Genomic DNA, 13,047 nt, shown 5'->3' on the forward strand with positions numbered 1-13,047 from the left:
GTACACTCCCTCTGTTTCTGTTTTCACCACATGTACACCACATGTCTGCCGATACCAAAACACAGGGCCGTGTTTTATGTAGCAACAAAGCTACACCAAAGTTAGCGGGCCCATGAGAATGTAGTGCTCATTGCACTGCAGAATACAAAGGACCCACTCAGTGGTAGCAGTTATAGAATGTATTTTAAGTATGTAGCAAACACGTCTTATAATTTTAAGTAGAATTAAGCCTTATTGTTGAGACATGCAGCAGAAGATATACAGTTGAAGCTATGATCTGTTGTGCTTTTGTGTGTGTAGGTGTACTACTTCAGGCAGGGCCATGAAGCTTACGTGGAGATGGCCAAACAAAAAAAGATTTTCAGCATCAATCCTAAGAAGCAACCCTGGCACAAGATGGAGCTGCGGGTAAGGAACAGTTCGACAAAGATGGATTTATTACTCTCTGAAGGAAGACATCATTCTTTAAAGCCCCTGTATCTGGAGATTTATATTGCCTTTTTGTTTGTGTTTGTGTGTGAAAAGCCCCAATAAATATCATAACTGAGCCATAGAACATAAAATCAATGCAGAGTTCACATAGAGGAGCTGCATTTGGAGAGTTATTCATTAAGTTTTAAGTAGAAGTTTAAAAGATATGTCCCTCTGAAAACTTGGCCTCTCTTTAAAATGCTCCTAACATCACCCCTGAGCCATATCCTGCTTGGAGATCCAACATCTTGACTGACATTTTGGGGTGTAACATTTTCAGTGACATTTCTCTTTTAGGATAATGGCTAAACCCACTATGAATGGAAAAAAAAGACACCATCTTCCTCAGAATACATAGTGATTCCCAGGAATTCATGCACATCAGCAGCCTATGATGGTGTAATGAGTCACTGTTGTTTCAGTGCTATCAGCCGTTCAACACGGTCTTTTTCTCGCAAACCTCTCATGGGTGTGTCTTCTTTATCAGAGACACTTTCATGTAGAGTTTAATCCTCTCTGTCCTAAAAATGTCTCTCCACTAAAGGAAAAATGCCTGCTGAGTGCAAAGTGTCATCCTCGTATATGAAACTGCGTCTGAAAGAACTGAGAAAGAATCCCATCAGACACTTGAAAGCAGCAGCTTATAGGATTGCATTTTTACTTGGTATACATTTCTTTTTCTCTTTTTTTTTTCCCTGTGAGGAAGCAATTTCACTGCAGACGGTGGACCATAATGCATTGCAGGCACGGTGCGCTTCTTTGTGAATGTGCCGGTTGCAGCGTGTGAAATGCTGCTTTCTCTTTTATATCTTTTTTATAAAAATTTGAACAGCCACACATTCCTAAAACGCTAAAGCATCACTGCCTTCAGTCGCACTTTTTCTCAGCCGAAAAGACTTAGCAGCGCTTTTTCAACCTACACACACGCTTGGCTCGGGGCTTCCCTACTGGAAAGAAGTGACAAAAGAAAGAATGTATTATTAGAAAGTGAAAGTACTGCGTTGAATTGTGTTTAAAACAATAAGGTTCCGGGGTATGTGAATGGATCTTTCTTGTTAGGAAATGAGAGTACTGTTCATTCTTCTTTTATTTGTGGCACTCAGGAGCAGGAGTTGATGAAGATCGTTGGCATCAAGTATGAAGTGGGTTTGCCCACGCTGTGCTGTCTGAAGCTCTCGTTTTTGGACCCTGACACTGGCAAACTGACCGGAGGATCCTTTTCTATGAAGTAAGCATCCCACTCCGCACAAGGACAAGTGCTGCCACAAATGAGCCTGCAGTCACACGTCTTTATAAAGACTGCAGTATTTATTTCAGCTCATTTCTCAGTGATGACATGTCCATTATGTTACTCTTGTCTTCATATTATAATATGGTCCCGATGCTACTTTACAGTTTGTCGTGTCCTGTGCTCGATCAAAAATTTCCCCTTTTTTTCAACAATATGCAGATTTTTCGCACCAACCGAGTGAGAAACTAGTCTTTGAAGTAATCTGTACATTTCACATTTCAGCAAAGATAGCTTTGTCTTTCTAAATTAATTTATATTTTTACACAAGACAGGATGTTACTCATAAAATACTCAGTCACACAAAATAGTTTGACAGCATAACAGGGCTGCAACTATTATTTGAATTTTTGATGAATCTGTTGAGTATTGTCTCAAGTAACTGATTAGTTGTTTGGTCTATAAAATGTCAGATAATGGTGAAAAATGACAATGTGTGTTCTCCTTGCTTGTTCACAACCTGAAGCTAGTCAGTTCACTGTCAAAGTGGTGGAAAAAGAATAAATATTCACATTTAAGAAGCTGGAATCTGAGACTTTCAGTCTTTAAAATGCTCAAACAGATTAATCGATTATTAAAATAGTGCAGATTAGTTAGATAGTTGGCATTCATGTCAACAGTAGACTGTTAGTACAAATGCATGCTGCTTCTTTACGAGCGTTATTTTAGTGCTTTGTTAAAGTCTCTGACTGAATTTTTCACTTTTGTCTTGCTGCAGGTACCACGACATGCCTGATGTAATCGACTTCCTGGTGTTGCGGCAGCAGTTTGACAATGCCAGAAAAAGGCAGTGGGCTATAGGTTAGATGCTTTAACCTTTGTAGCCGGATTTGGCGTTACTTAACGAAAACAATTGAAGTATTTGAAATAAATCAAAAATACAACGTGTCACATACATTATCTGGCTACATTTAAGTTCTTTTTTTGTAAAGGCTAATATATTTCTTTGGTGTCTGTGCAGGTGACAGGTTTCGGTCTGTGATTGATGATGCCTGGTGGTTTGGGACCATTGAGAGCCAGGAACCCTACCAGTCCCAGTATCAGGACAGCTTGTTCCAGTGCTACAATGTCTGGTAAGATCACAGTTGGATTCACTGTGTTGTCAGTAGGGATCTCATCACATTCAAATTTGTCTATACAATCTTATTTTCACATGATAAATATAGTTGAATTTGGGGTTGTATTTGCATTAGCAAGGGAATCCATAGTATTGAATTAAGTGTAGGCAATTTTTAGCAAATAACAACACTGCATTAGCAAACAGGCAGAAGGGGCAGAAATGCAAATGACATGCGTGAAACCGAAACAGAGGAAATGCCTCAGAGAAGCGACATAAACAAGACCAAAATGAATCAGATTCAAAAGAACTCGCTGTTGACAGTTAGGAAAAGGAAGTAGAGTGAAGTGTCACATTGTCTGTTTTCAGATCCAAAGGTGATGATGGTAGCCATTGCAGACTTGCAGTGTTTTGCTGTAGTTGCAGCTCCTTTTTTTTTTTCCAATAGTTACACTGCTGCTCCATTCTGAACATTTTAGGAGCACCAATTAAATTGACATACAACACATTCATGGTTTTTCATTTTTAACTGGATTACTAAGAAACCCGTAGGACATAAATGCACAATTTGCAGAAATAACAATTTTCTGTTGTAAATCAAAAAGTGACTAAATGAAGCAGTGTTTAACTTTATGCCTCATCCTGTTGTTGTGGTTTACATTCAAAAGTTTGCATTTGCAAGCTTAGTTTTTTTGGGCAAATGTTGGGTCACACCAAGAGCAGTAAACACAACACATGGCATTCCTCTCCTTGCATTATCTCAGCCACGTTTATTGCATGAGTCATTCCTGTTGTAAAGAGTTTGTCTTTTTTCAACATGAGATCCCCTGCTGATTCCTCATCTAAAGTGTTATCAGAAATTTGGGACTGTAATCTGATACTCTGGATGTGGACTTTGGTTATAAGCAGCATGGTGTCCCACATGATAAATGACGATCATTAAAAAACGAAAACAACAAAAAATCAGAGGCATATTTGCATGTCACACTTGTGCTCCTTGTTAAAAAACGTAGTACCGCTGTCTCCACATATTACAAAATCGATGCACTCTGGAGCCCTGTGCTAAAACAACACACCAGCAAGCATCATAATAAAATTATAAATATCATGATCACTTCTAGAAAGTCTCTGCTACACTAACGGTGCTTATGGAGATATTTGACAGGCACTTAAAGGCCCCGGGAGGTTGCAGAGGAAATATGGGTGTAAAAATGTAACCTCTTGCGATTCCTATTTTACACATGCCAATGCAGCTCTTATTCTTGGCTTTGCAGGAATAAAGTCAACCTACAATTTCATTAATAAAGCCATATGAGTCACAGGAATTTCAACTATGATTATTTTTGGTCAAAATCACTAAAGTTGGCCAGTGCAAAAGTGTGAAAACTTTGAATCAGTTCTCACTTTGTCTACTGTACAGTTGGTCTCCTAATACACAGGATCATAGGTAATTGTTTAATGATGATGGAAATGAATAGGAAATCTCAAAGAGGTTCATTAAAATGGTTTACATGTAACAGGAGGTCGTCTTCTTGGACAGATTCCAGGCAAATACAGACAAACGGCTTCGTGTGATTATACTGCTGGCATCTCCTCTCACAAGCTTCATTAACAACATAAACACCTCCAGACATGAATCATTCAGGAAACTTTATCCTGCATGATGGTTTGGATTTGATATTTACAATTACTAGCGCTGCCCTTTGTTTTGTGTTGCTGGACTTTCATTGTCAGTGACATTCCGGTTGGAAGCATTAATAAGCGCATTGTCTGTTCGAGTTATTTTTTCCCCCTCTCAGCGCTGAGTGATTCACCGTCACATTATCTGAAAAAACCTAGTTAGCGAATGATGACCTGCACTTTAGGTTGTGAGAGAGGAACATCAGCGCTCGCGGTGCTCACCAATTTAAAAACACAAAAGAAATAACAAACACAACGACGAGAAAGTGATGATGCTGATGATTCATATCAACCCTGTTTCCTATCCAGCTGGGATAATGGAGACACGGAGAAGATGAGTCCTTGGGATATGGAGCCCATTCCTGATGATGGTAGGGGTCTAAAAAATACACGCACTACTGCGCACACATATTTAAGCCAACAGAATTTGTTTACAGTTTTGGTATTTTACAGTTTTGACAGATTTTCTTTTAATGTCTCACTACAGCCACGTTCCCTGAGGAGTTGGGCATGAGCGTCCCGCTGGTCGAAGCAGAGCAGAAAGAGCTGCTGTACGTCCCCCTGGACGGAGAATGGGGCTGCCGTACGCGTGCAGAGGAGTGTGAACGCATCATCAAAGCCATCGACCAGCTCTGCACACTCGGTATGACGTCAGCAAAGCCCCCCTCCCCACCAAAATAACAGTCCACTATTGTCACGTAAGCACGGATGTGAAGTTGAGCCACGAGGGCTGATTTGTCGTAAACGAGCAGCAGCGTGACTCCACACGAGTCACCTCTCTGAGCTCATCAACACGAGCCTGCCAGAGCCGCGGATCAGATGTTAAAGGGAATAAGCCGCTAACACATTGTGATAAATATTGAGGTGCTCGCTTGGATTCCCGTTAAGTGATGTAATGTCACATCATGCATGGACTTTGCATTACTGCAATCCTCCCCAGTGGAGGAACGATGGACTGAGCGCTCCCCCTACTGACAGTTTGGGGATTAAACACACACAGACATCCACAGCAGCACACTTAATCCTTCTAGATCTCTCCCTGTTACTCCTACGCTTCATGCTGCAGGATTTATATTAACTCTTTTTGGTGCATCTACATTGAAAGAAGAGCATTCAGAATAGTTAGGACAAAAAGCAAAACGGGATCAAGGTGTGAGTTACTATGGCTCCTTTTTGTGGTTATTATAACGGTTGGAATGCAAGAAGTATATATTTTTTAGAACAGTCTCAGTTATCCAGATCGTACTCACTTGATATGAAAATAATTGCATATTTTATATAGAGCACATCATACAGACATTTAATATTTCATATCTTGAAATTATGTGTTTATATGTATCTCATAGTCAAGTCACTGTTATTTATACATTTCTGAAAACAAAGGCTGTTGTGCCAAACTGCTTTCCAGCGAAATAACAAAGAAAAAAAAAACATGATTAGCATTTTAAATTAACCTTACAAGGGTAAGTAATGAGGTTAAGGCTCTAGAGTTTTGTTTATGATGTGAATTTACCCGATACATTTATATTGTAATGATTTAAACACTATAAAAATGAAATAAAATATAGTTTTACCCGAATACAATACACAAAAAAATAAGAACCTGCAGTATTGTTAAATGTTTTTTTAGAAAAACGTAGGAAATTTATTATTATTGCTAAACCGTAGAAGGCTGGCAGTAGAGATATCTTTTTGTCATTGTGTAGGAGAGATTGTCTGGAATCTGACAATATCAGAACCACAGTGGTGGGATACTGTGTGACTTTTGGGAAAAATACACATGTAGCACTCAATGGAGATAAATACAGAGGGTCCTTGGTTTATGACGTCCTCCACCTACGGCGTTTCATTGTTACGTCGGAACTGGTTATGTGGAACTAGTTGACGAGCAGAGCGGACGAATACGTCGTCATGTGTTGCTTTAAGATGGATTTGTTCACATTTGCCAGTGGACGCCACCTTGGATTGTGCTACATTCACTAACTTTTTGCCCTTCATTATGGCTCCCAAGCGTAAGTCAGACTCTTCTGATGGCAGTGCTTTGAAGAAAAGGAAAGCTGTCTCCACGGAAGTGAAATTAGACAGAATAAAACGCTTGGAACAGGGTGAAACACTGACAAACATCAGTCAAGTTCTAACAACAGATCAACATATTGTAGCGACCCTCTGTGATGAATGAGTGAGACTTTATCTGGTTCTCTGCTGGTTTATTGAACCTTCATACAGGCTAGTGTGGACCGTAGCCAACGCCAGAATAACTAGAAAAACCCCATAACTTAGCTCCAGAATTAGCCACCGTTCCCAGCTCTCTCTCGCTCAACACACACCGGCATGGAGTAACACACACACACACACACTACTGCTGACTCTCAGCCAATCAGAGGGGAGCTAACTAAACATGGCACATTCATGACATTAGTTAATCTCCAACTGAACAATAAACATTGAAACATCAACAACAATATCAGTACGTTACAATATTCTGTTATCTTCTTGTAAAATGATTCATACATGCATGGAAGTCATTGGTGTTCATGTTTCCGAAGAACTGATCAATATTGTGATGCATCTAACGGCTTTGTTTACATTGTCGTCGGAGTTCCGACGACAATGTAAACAAAGCAAAAATCGACTTACGTTCATCAGTCGCAACGGAAACCCCGACATAAGTCGAGGACCCTCTGTACCATTATTTTATTCACTAAATATGGCTTCATACATCTGATGTGCCCCAGTTATAATCCTCTTTTTGTGTCTTTTACTCTCCTTCAGATGTGGCAGCACCGTTTGCCTTCCCAGTGGACCTCCAAGCTTACCCTACATACTGCACAGTGGTGGCCTACGTCACCGACCTCAGCACTATACGCCAAAGGCTGGTGAACCGCTTCTACAGGTATCTCACCTCAGGTTCTGTCAGAAAAACACCATGTTGCACGCAAATCAGCGACATTTTTGGCACAGTTTTGTTCTCCTTTCAGACGGCTTTCCTCTCTGATGTGGGAGGTTCGTTACATAGAACACAATGCTCAGACGTTCAATGAGCCGGGATCATTCATCGTCACCACCGCCAAGTTTGTCTCTGACCTCATGCTGCAGTTCATTAAGTGAGTATCATTAAATCATCATTCTGTATGTGTTTTTAGGGCAAATAATGTATACTGCTCAACATCTATTAACAGAATCATCCAAAAATGTACCATTACGTGAGGTTTTTTTTTTTTTTATAAAACTAATCAAATACTCAAATTTAGCTGAAAGTAGCAACTCTGAAAACTCCAATAGGTTTAAAACTTGCTGCGATTTGATATGTAAATTAAGAGATTAAATTTCATTTTAAGAGTTCCACGACATTATCATCGTCCTGACTCAGATCATGAAGTAATTTTATTCTCCTTTCTCCTCTTTCTTTATGCTTCCTCAGGGACCAAAGTCTGACCGACCTCATGCCGCTCTACAAAACCATGAAGAAAGCAACCTTCTCTGACTCTGAAGATGAGGTGAGTTTGCTAATACGGTAAATTTATTTATAACAGGGATAGGTACGATTGCTACTCTTGCTAGTCGCTGCCAGAAGTACTACTTGATTAATCTAACTTGACTTAGCCTTAATGCATCAAACAGCAACTGATAACAAGCAGTAAATCTGTTGTGTAAATGATGATGCTATAGACAGTATTTACATTCAGATTTGTGCTCCAAAATAAACTTTTACATTTAAAGTCGGCGCAGCAACTCATACACGTGAAAAGAGTGAAATAAGAAATGAGATGTGAAGATTTACCTCAGTTGAATCCAAGTGATTTCATCTACCTGGGCAGGCTGCCCAGAAACACACACAGACAAACCTGGTAAATGTCAGACGCACCAATGCAACCAAAGAAACCGTTTAGTCGCACTTGACAGATTGTATGCTGGAGCCTTTAGTTCATGTAGACTGGAAGTTCAAAGACTCCATTACACATAAAACCATAAGTTACACCTGTAAGGCAGGAAAATGTTGCTGCAGGGCAGATTATAACGCATAAACCTGGTAGAGAAATCTGTGGTACATTATTCTTTTTTCCTGTAGGATGATGAGGAAGACGATGAAGATACAAATACTCCTGGAACATCCACACGAAACCACAAGGTAACAGAGCTGATGCTGACATTTTTTTTTTTTACCATTTATTAGGGGTTGAACAAGATGTTTTTTTCAGGGACGATTATAATACTGATTAGTAATCAAGGATACTGATAATACAGGGGGTCCTCGACTTACGTTGGAGTTGCTACTGAGCTATGCAAGTTGATTTTCACCATAAGTTGGAACTCCAACGAAAATGTAAACAAAGCTGTTGCATGCATCGCTATATCGATCAGTTCTTTGAAAAAGTGATGAATACCAACGACTTTCATGCATGTATGAATCATTTTACAAGAAGATAACATAATATTGTAACGGACTGATGTTGTTGTTGAGGTTTCAATGTTTATTGTTCAGTTCCAGATTTACCTGATGTCAGTGAACGTGTCATGTTTAGTTAGCTCACCTCTGATTGGCTGAGAGTCAGCAGTAGAGAGAGCTGGGAACGGCGGCTAATTCTGGAGCTAAGTTATGGGGTTTTTCTAGTTATTCTGGCGTTGGTTACGGTCCACAGTAGCCTGTGTGAAGGTTCAATAAACCAGCAGAGAAGCAGATAAAGTCTCACTCATTCATCACAGAGGGTCACTACAGTATGTTGACCTGTATAAACAACTTGACCCATGTTCGTCAGTGTTTCGCCCTGTTCCGAGCGATTCATTCTAATTTCACTTTAATGGAGATGACTTCCCTTTTCTTTGAAGCACTGCCATCAGAAGAGTCTGACTTACACTTGGGAGCCATAATGAAGGACAAAAAGTTAGTGAATGTAACACAATCCAAGGTGGCTTATAACACCGCGTGACGACGTATTCGTCCGCTCCGCTCGTCAACTAGTTCCATGTAAACAGTTCCGACGCAACGACGAAATGTAGTAGGTCGATGATGTCGTACACCAAGGACCCCGTGTATTTGGAACTGATATGCATTTGCAATAGAAATCAAAATGTTGGTATTTGGATTGAAACTCCAAGATAACGCTGAGATAATGCTAGCCACTGACGTGCATCTCAGTGATGGCCTCAGTTCAGCCTTGTAGACGTGGTAGCTGAAATAAATTTCTAGTTGGACTGACACCAACGTTACTCACAGATGTAACTATATTTCAATTTAACTGGGAAACTAGGTAAGTGGTCATCATAGAAATGATTATAAATTGTGATTTCATTCTAACTTTGATGTTATCTGCTACTTACATTCAAAAAACAGCTGTAATCATTCGTTATAGCTGCTTCAGTCTGCAAAACAACGTACTCTGTGCCAGTTTGTGACACAGTTGCCTTTAATGTTGATATACACTATTACTCGTTATATGTTACCTGCTAAATACTGGATCCAATAATCGGCCAATCCCTACTATTTATCCTAAACTGCAGCCCACATTAGTGGAAACAAACCAAACTAACTGAAAGGTGTAACTTCTCACATTTGAAGTTGGTCCACTCTCGCATAATCTTGCATTTTAACAAGAGGAGGCTGTTGTCTGTCAGCTAATGCAGCATCTTCCGTTAACTTGTGTTTATGCAGGGCCGTCGACCCATGCAGCGCACACTGCGAACCCGACCTCCTTCATACGACCCTCACGCATGGAGAGGTCGCTGCAAGGAGTTGCTGGATCTCATCTTTCAGTGTGAAGACTCTGAGCCTTTCAGAGAACCTGTGGACCTGCAAGAATACCCGGTAAATATACACCAAAACTCTCACTTTTTATAATTGAGTCTGATGCAAACACCTCCTCAGAAACAAACTGAGCTCTTGTGGCATTGATCTGAGTTGAGCTCAGTGTACATTTCTGTTAGGTTGACATTCATTTGCATTTTCCGTTACCTTCTGTGGTCCCTGAGTCTTTCTGTACAGTCAGTCTGGGATATAAGTAGCAACAATTCAATTACACCAGGAATGAGGCAAAGTAATTGTTTGGTCTGTAGAACAGGCCTCTTCATTGAACATCTCTAATGAAGACCAAATCAAACTGATGCATCAGTTGTGAAGGAAAAACTGTGTGAAGAGACTCACAGCCTCAGTGACCTTGAGTTCTCTGCTTAACACAAGAACGGATTAATTATTTTGCTGTTGGTTCAGTTTTTCCTCCAGTCCACTTGAAATGAAACCCCAAATCTCTCACTGCTTTAACCTCTGTCACTGCCTCTCCTCTGCTCCTTCTGCTGTTCTCATTTTTTGAACCCTTTAAATGAATTATCCTGACTAGCCTCTGCTTTTCCAAGGACTACCTGCAAATAGTCGACTCACCCATGGACTTTGGCACTGTTCTCAACACGCTGACAGAAGGGAAGTACCAGTCTCCCATCGAGCTCTGCAAAGACGTCAGGCTCATTTTTAGCAATTCCAAAGCTTACACGCCCAGCAAGAAGTCTCGGGTGAGAGCCACATACACCAACACACATATTACATGCATTGTATTTTAGTTAGCCAGTGCATTTTAACATTTATCCTCTTTTTTTTTTTTGTAGAACTGCTGTTTCAGTGTATTTTTTTTAATTGTGTCTCCAGATATACAGTATGAGTCTGAGGCTGTCTGCACTGTTTGAGGAACACGTCAGCTCCATCCTGGCTGACTACAAAGCCATCCACGGTCTGACAGATAAACTGACCAGACAGGGCTCAGACAGACAGACACGACACACTACAGACAGACAAACACGGCACGCGATAAAGCGGAGGAGGAGGAGGAGCGATTCTCCTGCCAGCAGCACTGCGTCCAGGTAAAAAAAAAAGAAAGACCTTTTATTTGGAGTTATCACGGCTCAGGTAAAGAAATGCTAATTCTCCCTTCTTTCCCCTTAATCTTGTAGTCCAGAGAGGAAGAGGCGAGTATCTTCCAGGGTGACTGCAAAGAAGGAGCCCTCACCGCCTCCTTCACGACCCCCATCTCTGAGGCAGAGCGTCCCCCCGAAACAGCCTCCTCAGCTGGTCAACGGCAAGGCGGACGCTCCAACTCCGGGACGAACTCGCAGCGGAGCACGCCATTCCACGCACTCCCCACCCTCCTCATCCTCCTCACAGAGCATCACCAACAACACACTGAGCACAGCAGGTGAGCTCATGATAGCACAGTGTGTATGTTTCTAAAAAAAGTTTCGCAGATATGCTTAGTTTTGCCTTTTCTTTTTGGGAATTAGAGGATTGATTTTGTGTGGTGGGTCAATATACAATTGAGGGACTTTTGAAGTCCATGGGATATATCTAGCATACATTTTTATTAAAAGGAAAAAAAATGTTTTTTATGTTCATTATGATCAAATCTTTGCACATTCCGTAATTATTTATTATGAAAAAAAATCACTTATTAATAAAAAAGGACTGGATATCACTCAAATGTCAACTAAATAACCGTCCCAATTTAATAACAACCACCTTCTAATCAGCTAAACAATGATAAAATGAACTTATTCTAAAATAGTTTGGATTGTGTTCTTTTTATTAATTTGAGATAAATATTTCTTTTTTGGCAATATATCAAATTATGTATGGAAAATAACAAATTGTATCTGTGTCAGAGAAATCACTTTCCACTAAGTTCCCCATTACAAAAACACCTCTCAAGGAAGTGTGTTAATTCCAGATCACATGACCTGCTCCACATGATGTCATTTCCTCCTGAAGAAAAGACTGGCCAGACTCCAAGGCTTTCTGACTTATTTAATATAAAGTAGTGTGTGAGTTAAGAGTGGATTTGCTGCAATATCTTGACAATAACTTTCAATATCAATTTTACTCAACTGTATATATAATATTTAGAAGAATCTTTCTGTAAAAATGCCATGTGGTGTTTGGTTATAGGCGGCCATGTTGATTTTGGACCTGAAAACAGCAAAAATGTCAACTATGTTACAAAAAGTCCCACAATTATATATTGACCCTGATATCTTTTAAAAAACACTTAAAAGTTAACTTTTTAGCCTGACCTTTATCTAGTGTGTTTTTTTGGCTCGTAAAGTTACTGTCATTTATTTTTCCTTATTTTACTATTGTTCCTGCATGTTAATACTTGATTTCTCATTAGACTTATGCTGTTTTGAACTCTTTATGTTCAGCACCTGGAGTTCCATTTAATGCCTGACTTGTTCTGTGTAGATAAGTTTGATTAGTTGACTTATTTATTTTGTCTCTTTGCTGTCACCAGAGTCCACTCGCTCGTTGCGGACTCACAACTCTGTGTCGGCCTCTGCACCACCAGCTCCTGAAAAGGTGACGCTGTCCCAACCCACAGAGTTTAGCGGTGGAAGCACTCGTCGGAAACTCAGGACGCCTGTGAGACACACACCTGGTGAGAGATACTGTCATAAAGAAATGACTTTTTAACACTTTTTAACGCTCTTATAAGGCTGCTTTTCTCTTCTCGTAAAAAGTCTGAAAAAGTCCACAGCAAAGACTCTGAAAACTCTGCTCCTTACCTGTCTGAAATAC

At 40.2% G+C, this 13,047-nt stretch overlaps 1 protein-coding gene across 1 annotated transcript in view; it reads left to right on the top strand.

The window, feature by feature from the left end:
• Positions 1-13,047, top strand: part of phip (pleckstrin homology domain interacting protein) — a 45,714-nt gene that overhangs the window by 27,704 nt on the left and 4,963 nt on the right. The window contains exons 25-39 of the mRNA XM_023277722.3: positions 301-408; positions 1,575-1,699; positions 2,478-2,560; positions 2,721-2,832; positions 4,806-4,867; positions 4,984-5,139; positions 7,269-7,389; positions 7,475-7,600; positions 7,918-7,993; positions 8,566-8,625; positions 10,147-10,299; positions 10,845-10,997; positions 11,131-11,342; positions 11,433-11,674; positions 12,764-12,907. Of these exons, the coding sequence (XP_023133490.1) occupies positions 301-408; positions 1,575-1,699; positions 2,478-2,560; positions 2,721-2,832; positions 4,806-4,867; positions 4,984-5,139; positions 7,269-7,389; positions 7,475-7,600; positions 7,918-7,993; positions 8,566-8,625; positions 10,147-10,299; positions 10,845-10,997; positions 11,131-11,342; positions 11,433-11,674; positions 12,764-12,907 (1,933 nt within the window). The remainder of the gene's footprint in view (positions 1-300; positions 409-1,574; positions 1,700-2,477; positions 2,561-2,720; positions 2,833-4,805; positions 4,868-4,983; positions 5,140-7,268; positions 7,390-7,474; positions 7,601-7,917; positions 7,994-8,565; positions 8,626-10,146; positions 10,300-10,844; positions 10,998-11,130; positions 11,343-11,432; positions 11,675-12,763; positions 12,908-13,047) is intronic.

Source organism: Amphiprion ocellaris, chromosome 12 (genome assembly GCF_022539595.1).
Source record: "Amphiprion ocellaris isolate individual 3 ecotype Okinawa chromosome 12, ASM2253959v1, whole genome shotgun sequence".
Taxonomy (NCBI): Eukaryota; Metazoa; Chordata; class Actinopteri; family Pomacentridae; genus Amphiprion; species Amphiprion ocellaris.